This window comes from Balearica regulorum, chromosome 9, assembly GCF_011004875.1.
Source record: "Balearica regulorum gibbericeps isolate bBalReg1 chromosome 9, bBalReg1.pri, whole genome shotgun sequence".
Lineage (NCBI taxonomy): Eukaryota > Metazoa > Chordata > Aves > Gruiformes > Gruidae > Balearica > Balearica regulorum.
The window spans coordinates 719,266-738,845 of record NC_046192.1 but is presented as its reverse complement, the minus strand read 5'-3'; the positions used below and the strand labels follow the sequence as shown (position 1 = coordinate 738,845).

Here is a 19,580-nt window from a genome sequence, read left to right as displayed (position 1 = left end):
ACTGGGAGCCCACGGGTAGCAATAGAAACTGCGGACAGTGGGGACTGATCTCAGCGGTTCTTTTTCTCACTCAGGAGTCGTGATGCAGCCTTTGACCTTTGTGAGATCTGTCACGGAGTCCCTCAGCAGTAAGGGAGGCAAAGGTCCAGCACTGCTTCTGGTCCACAGAAGGACCAGTAGGAGAGATGGTTCTGGCTGCGTTCCTCCATCGATTGTCTCCAAAGGCTTTCTGCGGTGGGTGTGCGGCTCCAGGGAGGGCCTGGGCTGTGACATTTCTTCCTCAGAAGCTTTCTGATGCCAACCGTTGTACAGAAGCTCTGTGTGAGGGCACAACGGGTCTGGTTTGCACCTGTAGCTTCCTTCCCCCTCGGCCAAAGGGGTTTAAAACCTTCGTGGTTTTGGAAATGTCTGCTCTGGCGGCTCCCAGAGCTTCCCTGAGCTTCGTGGTGGTATCCTCAGTGCATTTGCAGGGAGTGCACAATGATTCAGACGGGCGGTTTCAGCATGTAATACTACAACATCGTTTTCAGGGAAAGAGAAGATGGCAAACAATTCAACAGATCCTGTGTTATATTCCAGAGTACCTGTATTTGGAGATGAAAATGCTAAATGGGGCCAAAAAATCATAACCCAGAAACTTCTCATGGTTTTGGAGACAGCAGAAGACATGGGGGAGGCAGAACTTTGCATTTAGTCTCTGATCCGTGCAGAAGTGATTTTGAATGTTGATGCTGTAGGTCTTTAGTGGCATGAAGCCTGAACAGAGGCCAATCATTAGCGGTGTACCCCAGGGGCCAATACTGGCTCTCACCCTCTTCACGAGTGACCTGGATGTTGGGGCACGGTGCACCCTTGGCAAGTTTGCTGATGACCCCACACTGGGAAGAGCGGCTGAGACACCATTCCTCATCCAGACGCTGCTTCTCTTCCCTGGGGAGTTCCCTGACTAGCTCCCTCCTGGGCTCCTGTATTGCCCCGTGGGTTCTCCTGCTGTGGGGGGAAATCCGCTCCCCAAGCACCGTTTCTAAAAGAGAGGAGAAGTCTCTTCCCCGTCCCTCTCACTGTCTTCTCCCAACTAAGACAGGCTCTGTGGTGTCAGGAGCAGTGCTTCTGCAAGGGCATGGTCATGCGCCCAGGGGATGCTCCCAGCTTGCAGCAGTCTCCCACTGGCTGCTCTGCAGGACCAGCTAGAAGTCAAACACTACGGAGGTTTTGCAAATCAAAGAAACGGGAGGTATGCAACCCCTCATTCCCTGGCTTTCCTTCCTCTGCTTTTATTTGATCTTTACAATGGAGAAACCAAAACAGCAGAATCAGTCACGCTTCTGCGCGGAACTGGGAGGAGTATCTGAGAGAGCAGGAGATGGCGCTGCCACCCAGAGGGACCTCAACAGGCTGGAGAAAGGGGCTGACGGGAACCTCCTGAGCTTCAGCCAAGGGACGTGTCAAATCCTGGCCCGGGGGAGGAATGGCCCCAGGCCCCGGGACACGCTGAGGGTGCCTGGCTGGAAAGCAGCTCTGCAGAGAAGGCCCTGGGGGTCCTGGTGGACACCACCTTGAACTTGAGCCAGCAAAGGCGGCCAAGGGTGTCCTGGGCTGTACGAGGAGGAGCATTGCCAGCAGGTCGAGGGAGGGGATCAGCGCCGGTGAGGCCACCCCTGGAGTGCTGTGTCCAGTGCTGGGCTCCCCAGGACAAGAGAGAGACGGGGACAGCACGCTGCCGGACAGGCTTTGCATCACAAGGTCTGTGTCTGAGGCTGGGCGAGGAGCTTCTGGGCCCCTCCCCGGGTGCGCCCCTGAGAGCTCTGTGATGACACCAGAGAGTCACAGTCACCCCATGACATCACTTGCGGTGGGCACCCATACACGCCGGCGTGGCGCACTGCCAGCAGCACACGAGACGTGGAGTCCTGCGGGCAGCACCCAAGAGATCGAGTCCTGCCAGCGGAACGCCAGTGGCCGAGGAGCCACCGAGAGCCGCCAGCGGAACACGAGCCCTCGAGTCCCGCCTGTGGCACCCATCAAGTCCTGCCAGCAGCAGAGGAGACATCAAGTCCCGCCAGCAGCTGACAGGACACCGAGTCCCAGCAGCAGCACTGGAGGCGTCCAGGCACGAGCCGGCGGTGCCGGGAGCCGCCAGGAGCTCCCGGCGGGGGGACACCTGCCCCATCTGCTTGGGTCCCCTTGAAGACCCTGCTGCTGTGGACCCGTGCTGGCATGCTTTCTGCCATCCCTGCATCCAGCGCTGGGCTGCCACCGCCCTCGCTGCCACCTGCCCACTCTGCCGGCAGCCCATCATGGCCATCCACCGCCTGAGGGTGGGCAATGACCGTGCCGGGGTGGCCCACAGTCCCCACGGCCGCTTCCACCCCTACGTGGGGCTGTGGCCGTGGCAGCAGGGGCAGCAGAGGCAGGGGCGGCAGAGGCAGCAGCGGCATCCCGGAGGCCCCCGGCACCGCAGCCTCTCCGCTGAGTGTGGGGAGCGCAGCCCCCCTGTGCCCCGCCAGCGTGTCCGGAGCCTGTCCTGGCAGTGGGACAGCGACGGGCGCAGCCGGCTCCGCTCCCCGCCAGGGACCCGTGAGGATCCATCGTGGCTGCGGAGGGTCCGGGAGGAAGAGCCCAGCTCAGGGGACCACACACACCACCTCCCCTGGGTCCGCCCCTGAGTGGGGCAGCTGGGCCCCCCGGGGTCCCTGCGAAATAAAACTAGCAGAGAGATCTGGGGGCCATGCCTGGTTTCTACACACCGCTTTGCTCGTCCCTGCGGGGATGCATCCCTGGAAGGGGAAGGAGAAAGGGAGAAAGGGAAAGGGAAAGTCCCCTGGGACTCTTCCAAGCAGATCCCCAGAGGGGACCAGTGTCTGCTCTCCTGAAGGCCAGGGTGAGGAAAGAGGTTGAGATGGAGGTTTGGGGGAGACTCCTCTCTCCTCTCCTCTCCTCTCCTCTCCTCTCCTCTCCTCTCCTCTCCTCTCCTCTCCTCTCCTCTCCTCTCCTCTCCTCTCCTCTCCTCTCCTCTCCTCTCCTCTCCTCTCCTCTCCTCTCCTCTCCTCTCCCCTCTCCCCTCTCCCCTCTCCCCCTCTCCCCTCTCCCCTCTCCCCTCTCCCCTCTCCCGCACCCCCCCCCACCCCCCATGTGCTGGGATCCCACGGGAGGCTCTCTGGGCAGGGGGAGGCAGCCCCAGCACAGCCACCAGCTGCCTGCGCTGCCTGCAGGAGAAGCAGCCCCAGCCGGGATGTTCCTCGTGTTTAGGGAGTCTCTTCTTCAGGGAAATCTGGAGCCCTTCCTCGCTCCTCTCCAGCTGGGGACCACTCCGGGGCATCCCCAAGAGCTGTGCAGTGGCAGCGTGCCCCAAAGGGCGCCAGGCCCTCGCTGTCGCCCCGCTCCATCCCCTCCTGCAGACCGGGTGGCTGGGGAGCTCCCCGCGTTGGGGCCGAGCTGCTGCCCACACCTGCCTGCTGCCTTGGCAGACCTTGCTGCCCAGGGAGCGGACCCAAATGTTGGGGTTGAGAGTTTTGGCGGCTGCGTCTGCCCCAGCAAGGGCAGCCGAGCATGAGGTGAGGCTGCTTGGAGCATCCACGGCTTCTCAGTGCCTTCTGGGCCCTGGAGATGGACGCAAAGACAAAAATCTCATGGAGATTTAGATCAGAAAATGCTGGCAAGCGGGAGGTGGCTCTGTGGTACTTCCCAAAGGCTCTTTCCGAGCAGCATCCTCTCATCGGATCCCCCACTGCCGGTACCTGCCCTCTGTGCCGGCCACTGCAAAACCCCTCCTCTGCCCCCAAAACCAGGCCTGGCCATGTGCCGGGCAGGTGCTGTGACCATTCTCCGCCGGCCCAAGGAGCGGGATGAGGCTTGGAGCCAAGCCACTGAGCCACTATTTCCAGGACCGGCGCCAGGGATGCTGAGAGGGGCCATGCCTGCTTTCCTCTGCGCCTGTTCACTTGCCCTGGTGGGATGCGCCCCTGGCCCTGCCCAGGGAAGGGCTGGTGGCCCTGGTGCCACCACCACAGATGCTCCTTTCCTCCCAGTGCTGGGCTCCATCTCCACTGACATCGCTTCAGGAAAGGCCCTTGGAAGGAGGCATCCTTCATGGGAACTCCTCAGAGAAGCGGGCCCAAATGATGCCTTGGGGCATGGGGGGAAGATGTGGGAGGGACCTCCTTCCTCTTCCTCAGGGGTTGGTACTGGGACCGGCGCTGTTTAACATCTTTGTTGGTGACACGGACGGTGGCATCGAGCACACCCTCAGCAAGTTTGCTGATGACACGGAGCTGTGCGATGGGTTGACACGCTGGAGGGAAGGGATGCCATCCAGAGGGACCTGGACAGGCTGGAGAGGTGGGCCCGTGCAAACGGCATGAAGTTCACCAAGGCCAAGGGCAAGGTCCTGCACGTGGGTCAGCGCAATCTCAAGCACAACTACAGGCTGGGCGGAGAATGGATGGAGAGCAGCCCTGAGGAGAAGGACTTGGGCTGTTGGGGGACGAGAAGCTCGCCATGACCCGGCAATGTGCGCTGGCAGCCCAGAAAGCCACCCGTGTCCTGGGCTGCATGTCCAGCAGCGTGAGCAGCAGGTCGAGGGAGGGGATTCTGCCCCTCTGCTCCACCCTGGGGAGACCCCCCTGCAGTGCTGCGTCCAGCTCGGGGGTCCCCAGCACAAGAAGGACACGGAGCTGTTGGAGAGAGTCCAGAGGAGGCCACGGAGATGATGCGAGGGCTGGAGCACCTCTGCTCTGGAGACCTCAGGATGAGAGAGTTGGGGTGGTTCAGCCTGGAGAAGAGAAGGCTGCGGGGAGACTTTAGAGCCCCTTCCAGTCCCTGCAGGGGCTCCAGGAAAGCTGGAGAGGGGCTGGTGCCAAGGGCAGGGAGTGACAGGCCAAGGGGAATGGCCTGAAGCTGCAGGAGGGGAGATGGAGATGGGATGTGAGGCAGAAATTCTTCCCTGTGAGGGTGGTGAGGCCCTGGCAGAGGGTGCCCAGAGAAGCTGTGGCTGCCCCTGGCTCCCTGGCAGTGTTCAAGGCCAGGTTGGATGGGGCTTTGGGCAACCTGGGCTAGTGGAGGGTGTCCCTGCCCATGGCAGGGGTGGCACTGGGTGGGCTGTGAGGTCCCTGCCCACCCAAACCAGTCTGGGATTCTATGATTTCCCTGGCAGACCAGGGCACGTGTCTTCCCTCGCCTGGGAGGACATTTGAGCGCCTTCCCATCCAAGGATGGACGTGTCCTCCCCGCTCTGAAGTCCACCGCACTGGACAGCCTCCAGCACCCACAGCAGCAGCAGCCACGCCAGGTCAGCACCGCGACAGCTTCTGGGAGGACCGAGCCCCGGCAGGAGAGGGGGCTCGCACAGAGCCGGGGTCACTGCCAGGAGAGACCCAGAGCCAGGGGCTGATCCCAGTGGAGGCTCCACGGCGCTGGCAGGACGTTTGCTGCTCTTCGGCAGCAAAAAGCATTCTGGTTCACAAACATCAATCTGGCTGAATTTGACCTCGGGCACAGGACGTGTGTGCGGGCGCAGCCCCCGGAGAGCGGCCAGAGTCCTTCATGCTCTAACCTCGTTCCTCCTGCTGTCGCAAACGGACGTTAACTTGCCAGGATTTGCTTTCAGCCTTGCTGGGTTTTAGCTGAGCTTTTAGGAGGAGCAGCGGGAACCGCCCCAGCGCGCTGGCTCCACATGGGTCCCACTGGGCCATGGTGGTTTTGGCATATGCAAAAATGAAATAAAAGCCACGGTCTCCAGAGAGCTAGCCAGCCGAGAGCGGATGAACACTCACATTAACGTGTAATTAATGCGCAGTTCTGGCTTCAGTTCTTTTGGCAGTGCAGAGTTAATTACAACTGAACTGCAAAGCATCGCACATGGATTTTATTTACTGCTTTATTGGTGTCATGTGTTCTTCCAGCAAAATGTCTCAGCTGTTTGCTCTTGTTCAAGGAAACCAGAAGAACTCATTGCACAGATGGCCCGTGCTAACTTACGTGCTTCTGCTGGAAAGCGAGCTAAAGGATGCGATTGCACCACTGCGTTTTCCTTTGGACCCTGCTTGGTTGTTCGACGCGTTGCTCCAGCACCTCAGCCCATCACAACGTGCAGGGTGGCACAGGGCTTCAGCCCCAGACCGGCCCGAGAACCAGCGACATCTCTCTTCCCAGCTCTCTCCCGATGCTGCCCCGTGATGTTTTAAAGCGAAAGCCATCGGGGATGGCTGCGACCCAGCGCTGCAGGACCCTCGGCTCGCTCCGAGCCGCAGTGGCCCGGGCTGCCTGGCATACCTGCCGCTGAGCCACCACCGGCCAAATCTGCTGCAGCACCCACTGCCTCGGCTGCCTTCCTGGCCTGGCGCTGCTGCTTAGCACGTTCCCCGAGCAAGGTGAATGCTGGGTTTGTTAAGCGAATTCTGTGGCAAATGCAAGTTAAGTGGCTGCAAATCCAGGGGAGAAGCCGGTTCGTTTAGGGCACCGAGCATAACGGGAGGAGGAGAGCACCTGAAACGGGGAGGTGGGACGCACCAGCCGAAGGGCGTGTAGTGCCCGTGGTGTGACAGGGAGGTTCCTCACCGGGGGCTTGTGGTATGAAGATTCACAGCTGGCCTGTGCTGACCGAGGCGGGAGGCTGGGATGCGAAGCGTGGAATTACAAGGGTAAATATTTATTCATGCGCATGAGGGGTCCAAGCCAAATTGGGGCAACCGAATGTGGTTTTACGCAGGGTCCTTATACCCTTCAACACGCAGGTACGAGAGGACTTGACTAATCGCTAACGCCCACGCCACCGGTTGCTAATCACAGCGAAACTTTGCAAACCCGCTCTATTTCTGCGGCGTTCTTGCCGCTCGCCTATCGATCCAGGCGCCCCTGGAGTCAGTCCTGCTGGAGTTACTGGTCGGTGACACCAGGCGACGCCGGGAGGGTTTCAAGGACGTGCCAGCGGGGCCGGGATGCTGGCGTTACCTGGGCTGACTGGGGTATCCCTTATCCTTCACGGACCGCTCTGAGCTTCCCAGAAGCCAAGTCCTTCTTTCCAGGGCCGGGCTGTCCTTTCGTTTGATAAATTTGATAATTAGCATCTCCGGACCTGCCCGCCCCAGTGAGCAGTGCCTCTGCGCAGAGCCGCAGGACTGCACGCCTTCCCCACCACGAGGAGACCACCGTGGTGCCACCTCAGCTGCCACAGAGGATGAGCCAAATGCTTGGAGTCACCATTGTCCCCACTCCAGGCGCCCAGCTGGCTCCAGAGCTTTGCTCTTGCTCTGCTGGTGCAGGAAACGTGGTGGCAGTACTGGGGGATGACACGTTTCTTCTCACTCACCCCTGGGGTGGTTACGGAGTCCAAAGCAATGCAAACAACAATCCTTGTCCCTGGCCGAGGGCAAAACCAACGTTCTGCATCTTTCTTGCTCCTGCCTCACCAAATACCCTTCACGCGCACAGAGCCAGGCTTTTCTGTCCCCCTCCTTCTTCTCTTTTTTTTCTTTTTAGTATAGGCAAAAGCCGGCAAGAGTTTCTTGACTTGGTGAGCAAGAGGCCTCGGCTGTTACTCCAGGTGCCTGTACTTGTCCCAGCACATTAGCACTCCTTGCAAAAAGCACAAGTTCCTGGTTATCTCGGGCCTCCAGGAGGAAGGTCCCACGTGCACATTCTCACTTGCAACTAATCCGGGGAAATGCCCCGATTCTCCTACCTCTCCGTGCCTTTCTAGAAGGGTGCTCTCCTGGGCTTGATGGCCACGGCTGACAGCAATACTGTAGGGTTCAGATGCATTTACAGTATGTTGACTATATATTAAACTGATTTGATTACTGTGCTAGTCTGAAAGAGTTCAATTCCGCCCCCACAGCGGGTACGGGTTGGCAGCGATGGCCGAGGGAGTTGTGGCCCTGACGGGGTGGTGGAGGGAGGCCGAAGCGAGGCTGCTTTCAAGTGCTGCTGGGCTTGCAAGGAGGGGTCTGTTCGTGGTGACATTCAGCCTTTGGGAAGAGCCGGGTGGTGGGAGCAACGCTGCTCTCTCAGAAAGGACCTGGGCCTTTCTGCAAGAGCCGGGCCTGTGTCCCCCAGCACCCCTGAGAGCCCCTGTTGAAGTGGGGGGGGCCCGGGGGCTCCTGGCAGGGCCGGGCACAGACGAAACCCCGTCCTGCGCTACCTGCATAAGAGACCGGGGTGGGGAGAGGAGGATGGGAGCTGACTGCTCTTACGTGGTCCCACGCTTGGCCAGAATTGGCTTTGCGGCATGGAGGAGCCTTGCGTGCAAGCAACGCACCTTCCTTCATAGCTTTGTTTGAGGAAAGTTGACTACTGCCTTCTGCCAGGTGGGGTGACTCGCTTCAGGCAGCATTTCTGTGGGCGTGCACAACACCTTCCGTTTGCACGGCCAGGCTTACGGCCCTCGGACACAAACTGCTTGAGTTCAACTCGTGAAGCTAAACCGGCTGTGAAACCTTGGTGCCGCTGCCTGAGCGCTGCGCCGGCTGCCGGAATCTGGCTGGCTTTCGCCAGGATGGTCAGAGGTGCGAGGCTTGCAGGTGACTTTTCATCTAGGCTGTCTCTGGCCACTGCCGGGAGATATTTGGCTTTGGGTGGTAGGAACAAAGGGAACGACTGTGCCAATGCTGAATGGGCGCCTGGGCCGTAACTCGGGCTCCTGCTGAGCGTGAACTAGGCTGCGGTGCTGGGAGGAGGGCTGAAGTAGGAGGGTTGGGTTGCCGGGCTCTCTCCCCTCTTCTGTCCTGCTCTGCTGGAGTGGCTGGGCAGGGGCCGCGTCCTGGTGCTGCCAGTCAAGAGCTGTGGGAGGCGGCGAGGGCATCTCCCCCAGCTCCGCGTGGCTGGGAGACGATGCTTTAGAGAGATCCCCAACGCCCTGTGTTCGGTTTGGAGCTCCTTGCGCAAACTGCCCCGCGTGCGTGGGAAACAAAGCGTGGAGCCCTGTAAGAAGTGAAAATGTTGATAGAGATCCCAGTTGTGCTTGACTGGCTACGCTGGCCTGGAGGGGCCATGGTCCCCTTGCCAATCAAAGGTACGGGGACCCCGTGGGAGCTTTGTTTAAGAACAAGCAACGTACGGGGGCAGCTGGTGCTAAACCGCAAAGCTGTTGGAGCTGCCTTTACCCCTGCTGGGCTGCAATGGGCTCTGGGTCCCATCCTGCCCTGGGGACTGGGACCAGTATAATCCCTTAGGGCTACCTGAGCGCTCTCCCTGGCCCTGCTCCCAGCACTAAGGGGTGGTGCCTCCAGAACCAGCAGGGATGGGGGACTGTGGTGGGTTGACCCTGGCTGAGGGCCGGGTGCCCACCAGAGCCGCTCTAGCACTCCCCTCCTTCTCTAGACAGGGGAGGAAAAGTATAACGAAAAACTTGTGGGTCGAGATAAAGACAGGGAGAGATCATTCTCTAATTATTGTCACGAGCAAAACAGACTGAACCTAGAGAGGGAATTAATCTTATTTATTGCTAGGCAAAACAGAGGAATAAGAAATAAAATCAAATCTTAAAACACCTCCCCCCACCCCTCCCATCTTCCCAGGCTCAACTTCACTCCCGGCTTCAACCTCCGCCCCCCCTCAGCGGCACAGGGGGACGGGGAATGGGGGTTACGGTCAGTTCATCACATGGTGTTTCTGCCGCTTCTTCCTCCTCAGGGGGAGGACTCCTCTCATCGTTCCCCTGCTCCAGCGTGGGGTCCCTCTCACGGGAAACAGTCCTTAACGAACTTCTCCAACGTGAGTCTCTCCCATGGGCTACAGTCCTTCACGAACTGCTCCAGCGTGGTGTCTCCCACGGGGTGCAGACCTTCAGGAGCAAACTGCTCCAGCGTGGGTCCCCCACGGGGTCACAAGTCCTGCCAGCAAACCTGCTCCGGCGTGGGCTCCTCTCTCCACGGGTCCACAGGTCCTGCCAGGAGCTTGCTCCAGCGCGGGCTTCCCACGGGGTCACAGCCTCCTTCGGGTGCCTCCACCTGCTCCGGCGTGGGGTCCTCCACGGGCTGCAGCTGGAATCTCTACACCCCCTCATCCTCCCTCCATGGGCTGCAGGGGGACAGCCTGCTTCACCACAGGCTGCAGGGGGAATCTCTGCTCCGGCGCCTGGAGCACCTCCTCCCCCTCCTTCTGCACTGACCTGGGTGTCTGCAGATGTTCTTACATCTTCTCAATCCTCTCTCTGGCTGCAAAAGCGCTCTCTAACTGTTTTTCTCTTTCTTAAATATGTTATCACAGAGGCCCTGATTGGCTTGGCCTTGGCCAGGGGCGGGTCCGTCTTGGAGCCGGCTGCCATTGGCTCTATCAGACACAGGGGAAGCTTCTAGCAGCTTCTCACAGAAGCCACCCCTGTAGCCCCCCCCGCTACCAAAACCTTGCCACACAAACCCAACACAGGGACCCCTGCATGCAGGTTCACCTCACCGGGACCCCGCTCGCTACAGACTCTGTCCTCCTCTGCAGAACAAGGGCGGCAGAGGGTCCTGCTCCACCTGGGGAACTGGGTCCCTGCCCGGACGGAGCGTAACCGTGCCCTGGGGACAAGCGGAGGGCATACCGTGCTGCCAGGGCTCTGCTGGCATCCTGTGCTCCAGCATCCCCAGCCCGGGGGCTGTCTGCTGTAGATGGAGCTTCTGCTAATTTTTCTAATTTCTCCTGTGAAGGTCGCTGTGTGCAGGTATCGTGTGGCTGATGCGCTGCAAAGCTGGCGATCCCTTTAGCTCGGCTGGCCCACGGCGGGGAGGTGAAGCTGGGACCTTGGGTGGACCCCAGGTCTGGGAAGAAACACGTCGGCACTGTAACTGAGAGCTGAGCCTGGCATCTAAAAAGACCCTCAAAAGGTGGAGGGAGAGGATGGCGATGGGGACGGCACAGCGGAGGGGCGGGACAGCGAGCCTCACCGCCGCAGGGTGCACGGCCGAGGATGGCGGGCACTCGGAGGATGCACGGGGGAAGTTGGGAAGAAGGGGTTAATGGGGTGTCGCAGGGAGCTTGGGTTTAAGCTGCAGGACAGCTGCTGCGATGGTGGGCTGCCCAGGGCAGGGCTCGGCTTCTCTGCCATGCGATAGGAAAGGTGGGACAAACAGCCAGCGCCCTGAGCGAGATGAAATCCTGGGCTAAAGACCGAGCTGGGAGCGTGGGCCTCTTGCCTGGCAACAGAGGATGACCATGCCGGGGTGTCACCGCGGCAGCTTCCATCCCTACGCGGGGCCGTGGCCTTGGTGGCAGGGGCACACTGGCTCCGTTCCCTGCTGGAGACCAGCGAAGATCCATCGTGGCTGCGGAGGGTTTGGGAGGAAGAGCTGGGCTCAGGGGACCCCAACGCTGCCTCCCCTGGCTCCTGCCCCCGGGGGAGGAACGGCCCCAGGCCCCGGGACACGCTGAGGGTGCCTGGCTGGAAAGCAGCTCTGCAGAGAAGGCCCTGGGGGTCCTGGTGGACACCACCTTGAACTTGAGCCAGCAAAGGCGGCCAAGGGTGTCCTGGGCTGTACGAGGAGGAGCATTGCCAGCAGGTCGAGGGAGGGGATCAGCGCCGGTGAGGCCACTGAGTGCTGTGCCCAGTGCTGGGCTCCCCAGGACAAGAGAGAGACGGGGACAGCACGCTGCCGGACAGGCTTTGCATCACAAGGTCTGTGTCTGAGGCTGGGCGAGGAGCTTCTGGGCCCCTCCCCGGGTGCGCCCCTGAGAGCTCTGTGATGACACCAGAGAGTCACAGTCACCCCATGACATCACTTGCGGTGGGCACCCATACACGCCGGCGTGGCGCACTGCCAGCAGCACACGAGACGTGGAGTCCTGCGGGCAGCACCCAAGAGATCGAGTCCTGCCAGCGGAACGCCAGTGGCCGAGGAGCCACCGAGAGCCGCCAGCGGAACACGAGCCCTCGAGTCCCGCCTGTGGCACCCATCAAGTCCTGCCAGCAGCAGAGGAGACATCAAGTCCCGCCAGCAGCTGACAGGACACCGAGTCCCAGCAGCAGCACTGGAGGCGTCCAGGCACGAGCCGGCGGTGCCGGGAGCTGCCAGGAGCTCCCGGCGGAGGGACACCTGCCCCATCTGCTTGGGTCCCCTTGAAGACCCTGCTGCTGTGGACCCGTGCTGGCATGCTTTCTGCCATCCCTGCATCCAGCGCTGGGCTGCCACCGCCCTCGCTGCCACCTGCCCACTCTGCTGGCAGCCCATCATGGCCATCCACCGCCTGAGGGTGGGCAATGACCGTGCCGGGGTGGCCCACAGTCCCCACGGCCGCTTCCACCCCTACGTGGGGCTGTGGCCGTGGCAGCAGGGGCAGCAGAGGCAGGGGCGGCAGAGGCAGCAGCGGCATCCCGGAGGCCCCCGGCACCGCAGCCTCTCCGCTGAGCGTGGGGAGCGCAGCCCCCCCGTGCCCCGCCAGCGTGTCCGGAGCCTGTCCTGGCAGTGGGACAGCGACGGGCGCAGCCGGCTCCGCTCCCCGCCAGGGACCCGTGAGGATCCATCGTGGCTGCAGAGGGTCCGGGAGGAAGAGCCCAGCTCAGGGGACCACACACACCACCTCCCCTGGGTCCGCCCCTGAGTGGGGCAGCTGGGCCCCCCGGGGTCCCTGCGAAATAAAACTAGCAGAGAGATCTGGGGGCCATGCCTGGTTTCTACACACCGCTTTGCTCGTCCCTGCGGGGATGCATCCCTGGAAGGGGAAGGAGAAAGGGAGAAAGGGAAAGGGAAAGTCCCCTGGGACTCTTCCAAGCAGATCCCCAGAGGGGACCAGTGTCTGCTCTCCTGAAGGCCAGGGTGAGGAAGGAGGTTGAGATGGAGGTTTGGGGGAGACTCCTCTCTCCTCTCCTCGCCTCGCCTTGCCTCGCCTCTCCTCTCCTCTCCTCTCCCGCACCCCCCCGTGTGCTGGGATCCCACGGGAGGCTCTCTGGGCAGGGGGAGGCAGCCCCAGCACAGCCACCAGCTGCCTGCACTGCCTGCGGGAGAAGCGGCCCCAGCCGGGATGTTCCTCGTGTTTAGGGAGTCTCTTCTTCGGGGACACAGGACCGCAGGCCAGCAGGAGAGCACCTGCAGTGCGGCACAAAGGAATTCCAGCTGCTCCAGCCAGCCAGCCAGCTTCATTGGGCCCAACTGAAATGTCCTTGTGCAAACGCATGTAGCACAGGGAATAAACAAGAGGAGCTGGAGACGTGCATGCGCCTGCAGGGCTGTGATCTCATCGGCATCACGGAGACGTGGTGGGATAGCTCCTGTGACTGGAGTGTTGGGATGGAAGGGTACAGGCTCTGTAGGAAGGACAGATGAGGAGAGGGTGTCACCTCTACGTCAATGACCAGCTGGAGTGCATGGAGCTCCACCTGGGGATGGACGAGGAGCCGACCAAGAGCCTATGGGTCAGGATTAAAGGGAGGGCTGGGGCAGGGGGCATCACAGCGGGGGTCTGTGATCAGGGAGACTGAGCGGATGAGGCTCTCTATAGACAGGTAGTAGCAGCCTCATGTTCACAAGCCCTGGTCCTCATGGAGGACTTCAACCACCCCAGTATTTGTTGGAGGGACAACACAGCAGGGCACAAAGCAATCCAGGAGGTTCCTGGAATGTGTCGATGATAACTTCCTCCTCCAAGTGATAGAGGAGCCAACAAGGAGAGGTGCCGTGCTGGAACTTGTTCTCACCAACCAGGAGGGGCTGGTAGGGGATGTGAAGCTCAAGGGCAGCCTTGGCTGCAGTGACCATGACACAGTGGAGTTGAAGATCCTCAGGGCAGTGAGGAGGGCACACAGCAAGCTCACTGCCCTGGACTTCAGGAGAGCAGACTTTGGCCTCTTCAGGGACCTGCTTGGTAGACTACCACAGGACAAAGTCCTGGAGGGAAGAGGGGCCCAAGACAGCTGTCGAGTGCACCCTCAGCGAGTTTGCCAACAACACCGAGCTGTGCGATGGGTTGACACGCTGGAGGGAAGGGATGCCATCCAGAGGGACCTGGACAGGCTGGAGAGGTGGGCCCGTGCAAACGGCATGAAGTTCACCAAGGCCAAGGGCAAGGTCCTGCACGTGGGTCAGCGCAATCCCAAGCACAACTACAGGCTGGGCGGAAAATGGATGGAGAGCAGCCCTGAGGAGAAGGACTTGGGCTGTTGGGGGACGAGAAGCTCGCCATGACCCGGCAATGTGCGCTGGCAGCCCAGAAAGCCACCCGTGTCCTGGGCTGCATGTCCAGCAGCGTGAGCAGCAGGTCGAGGGAGGGGATTCTGCCCCTCTGCTCCGCTCTGGGGAGACCCCCCTGCAGTGCTGCGTCCAGCTCGGGGGTCCCCAGCACAAGAAGGACACGGAGCTGTTGGAGCCAGGCCAGAGGAGGCCACGGAGATGATGCGAGGGCTGGAGCACCTCTGCTCTGGAGACCTCAGGATGAGAGAGTTGGGGTGGTTCAGCCTGGAGAAGAGAAGGCTGCGGGGAGACCTTAGAGCCCCTTCCAGTCCCTGCAGGGGCTCCAGGAAAGCTGGAGAGGGGCTGGTGACAAGGGCAGGGAGGGACAGGCCAAGGGGAATGGCCTGAAGCTGCAGGAGGGGAGATGGAGATGGGATGGGAGGCAGCAATCCTTCCCTGGGAGGGCGGGCGGCGCACAGCGACCCCTTGCGGCTCGGCGGGGACCCGGCTGCCCTTGGCCCCGCCCCTATTCCTCCGTCCCGATGACCCCGCCCCTGTACTCTTGGCCACGCCCCTGTACCCTTGGCCACGCCCCTATACCGCCTTCCTCTTGGCCCCGCCCTCTGTACCCGCCCCGCGGCTCTTCCGGTTCGCCGTGACGCACTTTCCAGTATCGCCTTCTCCGCCCCCCCCCCCCCGACCGCTACGGGCCGTCTCTCACGTGACCCGGCCGAGGCGGCCAATGGGAGCGCGGGGCGGTTAGCGCGGAGGCCGGGCGGGGGGGGGGGCGGGGCCGAGGCGCGCGCTCTCGCGGGCGGCAGGCGGCGGCGGCGGGAGCCCAGGCGGGAGCCGAGCGCGCGGGCCGCTCCCTCAGCGCGCGCGCGCGCGCCGTCCCCTCCCCTCCCCCCCCCGTCCCGTCCCCGCCGCCATGTCGGAGGAGAAGCCCAAGGTGAGGCGGGCCGGGGCCGGGGCCGGGGCGGCGTGGCGAGGGCCGGCCGGGGGGGGGGGCGGGAAGGCCTCTCCGCCGGGCCCTGGGGCAGGGCTGCCGGTAGGGCCCCGCCCCGCCCGGCGGCGTGCGGCGGCCAAGATGGCGGGGTGGGCCGGGCCGGGGCGCGGCGGGACGCCGAGGAGGAGGAGGAGGAGGAGGAGGAGGAGGCGGAGGCGGAGGCAGGCCAGGCCCCGGCCCCGCGGAGCCCCGGGGGAGCCCGCCCAGCCTCCGCAGGCCGCGGCGTGTGGCTGCCGACCCGAGCACGACCTCCGCTCCGCTCGGCGGGGCTCACCCGGGGCACGGCTGGCCTGGGCCGAGCTCCGAGCCCTCACCTCCCGCCCGTTTCACCTTCTAGGAAAGCGTGAAAACGGAGAACGATCACATCAACCTGAAAGTGGCGGGGCAGGACGGCTCCGTGGTGCAGTTCAAAATCAAGCGGCACACCCCGCTGAGCAAGCTGATGAAGGCGTACTGCGAGCGGCAGGTGGGCTGCGCCGCTCCCGCTGCCCGGGGCGGGCTGGGGGCTGGGGGAGGGGGGGCTGGCCGACCGCCCCCGCCGGGTTTGCTCTCGCCAGGTGCTCCGAGAGCTCTAAGAACGTCCCGGGACGGAGTTACCAAAATTTCTCAAATTGGGATCCTCGCTCCGAGATCGTTTCGTTCCGAATCTTCGGCCTCATAGCCCTCGTCTCTAAAAGCTTCACCAGCTTTATACAGCGTGCATTTTCTGTATGGCAAGTGGCACGCACAGAAAAAGTCTCCTGTGCCGTGACTTTTGTCACGGGTGGGTTTTTTCCCTCCTCCCTTCACGTGTCTCTCCGGTTGTTCGCTGTGCAGTTTGGACTGCTGATTTCTGCAGGCGGTGGCCGGCTGCTCTGTGTCGGCGGCTGTTCCTCGGTGTCCCCCTGAGCTAAACTGGAGAGGGATTTATCCGTGGAGCCCTCAGTGCTCGCTTCTGCACCGTGTTGGGTGGTGCAGAGCAGAGAGGGGGATTCACATGGCTTTTGGAAGCAGATTCAGATTTTATTTGCCGGCATTTCCCCTTGTCCCTTACTCGCGGAATCCTTTTTTCTGCTTACTTGCGCCTTACGTTCCGCCCCGTCCCGTGTCTGATGTAGCGTAACGTCCCTCGAGTTGGCAAAGAGAACTGAATCCGTTGGGTCTTGAGAGAGGCGCGGGGAGTTTCTGCGCTCGTGTGGCTCTGTGCGTGACTGGGAGCGTGAATCGCGCGGGGACCTCCAAGGGTTCTGGAGGACGAAGCAAAGACCTCGATCCCTGAGGCAGGGAGTAAAGACTGCCTCGTGTGATTAAACGCTGTCAAAACAGGAGGGAGTCGTTAATTCCACTCGTTAACTTACTCACGTTAGACCCTGGCATTTCTCTAATAAACCTTGCAAGCACAAATCTGCATGGAGTCCTGCAAGTTCTTTTTTCCTCAAACAGTCATCTTTGTGGTTCCTTTTTTCATCAGAAGATGAAGAACTAGAGCCGGGAGCTGATGTCTGGTGTGAGCGAAACCTTGTCTCAGCTATGGGTGGTCGATGCTGATAGCTAGTTACACAGAAAAGTAGGGTTTTTCAGATGTTTTTAAAATGTTTTCCTTTGAGTCAACTTCCATGACTTCTCCTACTGCTTGAGAAACAATTGCTGCTCCTTCCTGACGCGTCCTCTGAGGCTTTACAGAGCGGTGTATCGATTGAGCTCTTCTTAAGTGACCTTTGTAAATTCATTGTTGACGTTTGTGCCTTGCAGAGCGGGATCGGAACCAGGTGCCAGACCTGTGGTTCCGTAGAGTCCCTGCTGTGACAGCATTGCAGCGGGACGTCGCTCAGACCGCTCCGCTTCCTCAATTTATGTAGCGCGATAGATGCGCTAAGTTTCCTGTCTGGTTAAATCTTTCAAATCTTAATTTTGTTAATAGTTTGCCAGTAAATCTGTAAATGTTTTGTTTGGATTCAGAAACAAAAGCACGGTTTCTCATATTAATTGCTTTAAACTTGCAGGGCTTGTCGATGAGGCAGATTAGGTTCAGATTTGATGGACAACCAATTAATGAAGCAGACACACCTGCACAGGTATGAAAAACACTTTTACTGCAAATTGCTATACAAATATTTTTATGTCTGCACGCAGATCAAAGGGGTTTGAAATCAAAACGCTTCTGAAATAGTTGCTGTAGGTTTAATATGTTCCAAATAATTTCTCTAGGGTGGGATTTTTAATTTTGTTCCCCTTGAGCGGTTTTGCTGTTGAGCGGGGGGGGGAGAAAAATGCGTAGGAGCCCTGGTGCCGAACACGCTGGCGCTGGGGTGCTGGTGTGGAAAGGACCCCTGGCAAGCGCTGGCATTTTCGGTTCTGTCCTCCCGCCTCAGCCCGTTCAGAGCCAGCACCGGCCGTGCTGAGAACGAGGGGAATTCCTTGGGCTGGCGAGGCTGGAGGCAAGGAACGGGAAGACGCTCGGCCGGGCGACGCGCTGCAGAAGACACCAAACTGCCGCGTTTGGTCCGAGCGAGGAGTGCGGCTCTCAAACCCATTTTGGTGTTGGCGATACTCCGATCGGAGAGCTGACGGAGTGCCTGCTCTGGAGTAACCGATGGGGGAGTGTTTCATGCTTTAATTAATTAAAATTACACCTCAAGTGCCCCATTACTGGTACCGGTTAGGAGTAGAGAGCCAAGTGCTTTCGTAACCGTGAGGTTGTGTGTCGCGAGTCTTATTTTCCGTATTTCTCTAACAGCTGGAGATGGAAGATGAAGACACTATCGACGTGTTCCAACAGCAGACGGGTGGAGTGTGTTAAGACGTGCCGTCCTTTGGAGAAGAGGAGTTTAAGGATCCTCATTGCACCTCACTCTCTCATCTGTCCTTGGATTTGCTATTAAATAGTAAACAGATGAACATGCCAATCACCCGGGATTCTTCTAAACTTTAGAGGACATTTACCAAAATCGCTTGTTGTCTTTGACGTACTGCGTGTGCAAGTCAAAACAGTATCTGCAGGGATTAATCTATATCTTAAATTGGGCCAATTTGATTTAAGTTCAGATTTAACTAATATGCGTTGTCTCTCTGCTGTTATCTTTTTTGGTTTGCTTTTATTTTTTTTTATTTTTTCTTTAAACCTGTGGCCTAAATATTCATCCGTGTGTTAGGACATGGAGTGTTCACTCCTGGCTCTTGTCAGTCTCGTCCCTCTGTTTAATTCTAATTGTGTAAATAATTCAGTATATTTTCATGCCAATTGTGAGCGTACAAAATTTCCTTTTAAGATACGCCTAAGGGAAGGAGAGAGAGATGCTGGTTTTAAGTTTTTAGCGCCTGTTGCAAACACAGTTACGTCAGAATCGTTAAGCCTACGACACAAGGCTGGTACACGCAGATACAACGCTTAGTATAGAGTTGGAGTTTAAGATATTGCAGATTTACATGTGCTTTGTCATATTATGAGGAAAAAGTTGTCTGAAATATACTTTTTTAATGCAGAAATGAGATTTGTCCTGAATTATTCTCAGAAACGGAATTAGCAAAGCAGCCGGCCCAAAAAACTAGCGCTCGTGACGGAGCAGCAATATTATTTTTTTGTTGTGCAAGCTTATAAAAAGAAAAACCCGTCACGGCAGCTTCGGCTGTTTGCTGGGTGATGGGCAGAACCTGTCGCCTTCCTCCTGCTCCCCTTAGGACGTCTCCTTATTTCTCAGAGGGTACTAGATACGTGCGGCCTCGGGTTTCTTTTTAATACTCTGTTTTTGGTAGAGAAACTTGATAAACGAGAGGGAAAAAAAGCGCCTTTTAATGTCGCCGAGCTGTACGCGCAGAAGAGCCGTCAAGAACGCGGTGAGCGGGGGAAGAGAGACGTACGTGCATGTTCAGAAAAAATAATCACCTGCTCTACTGCCTCCCCAGACTTCCTGGATTTTAAATGCCTTTGTGCGACGGGTTTGAGCCGTTCCCAGGAATCGTGAGGAAGTCGTGCCAGGTTTGCCCGCTGCTGCTCCGTGGGATCGTTACCCGCCTTTTAGATTTACCCGATTTACCTTTGGCCGTCTTCGCTCACCTCCCGCTTGCTGGAAACCTTGCTGGAAAGGCCCTTTATTTTCTTTTTTATCGTTTCGTTCTCTTGTATAGGAGAGGCAGGGGCGGGACGTGCCGTAGATCTCGCTGTTCGTTCACCGATTTGTACGTTTATTTGTTGTCCTTTCCTACTGTACACAGTAAATCTAGTTTGGTACTCTGTCTCCTGCCTCACGCTTCCCGCGGCCGCGCTCCCCTCGCCTCCACATTCCCTCGCTTCCCAGAAGCGGGGGGCCCGGTATGCATCCATCCCCGGGGTGCCCGGTGCACACCCCCGCCCCGTTACCGGCCCAACCCGCCCTCCCCGGGGCATTTTGCTGCCCAGTACAGCTTTTTGCACTCTTTTTCTCTCCTCCCTTCCCCGCTGAGCAGCTGTAGCCTCTCTCTCTCCGTGCCAGCAGCCACCCGGGTGGGGTATTTCCCAGCGCAGCGCTAACGAGGCC

General features: G+C 59.5%; 1 protein-coding gene across 2 annotated transcripts; it reads left to right on the top strand.

The window, feature by feature from the left end:
- The first annotated feature begins 14,869 nt into the window (after positions 1–14,869).
- Positions 14,870–19,299, top strand: SUMO3 (small ubiquitin like modifier 3). 2 transcript variants are annotated; one of them, XM_075760659.1, is made up of 4 exons: positions 14,870–15,030; positions 15,425–15,553; positions 17,070–17,141; positions 17,804–19,299. In XM_075760659.1, exons 1-4 carry the CDS (start codon positions 15,010–15,012, stop codon positions 17,864–17,866), a joined length of 285 nt encoding a protein of 94 aa, XP_075616774.1. In that variant the 5' UTR covers positions 14,870–15,009; the 3' UTR covers positions 17,867–19,299. The 2 variants fall into 2 exon arrangements, with proteins under 2 accessions (XP_075616774.1, XP_075616773.1); XM_075760658.1 differs by lacking the exon at positions 17,804–19,299 and adding an exon at positions 17,439–17,599 and having other exon boundaries at positions 14,875–15,030.
- Positions 19,300–19,580: the final 281 nt, after the last annotated feature.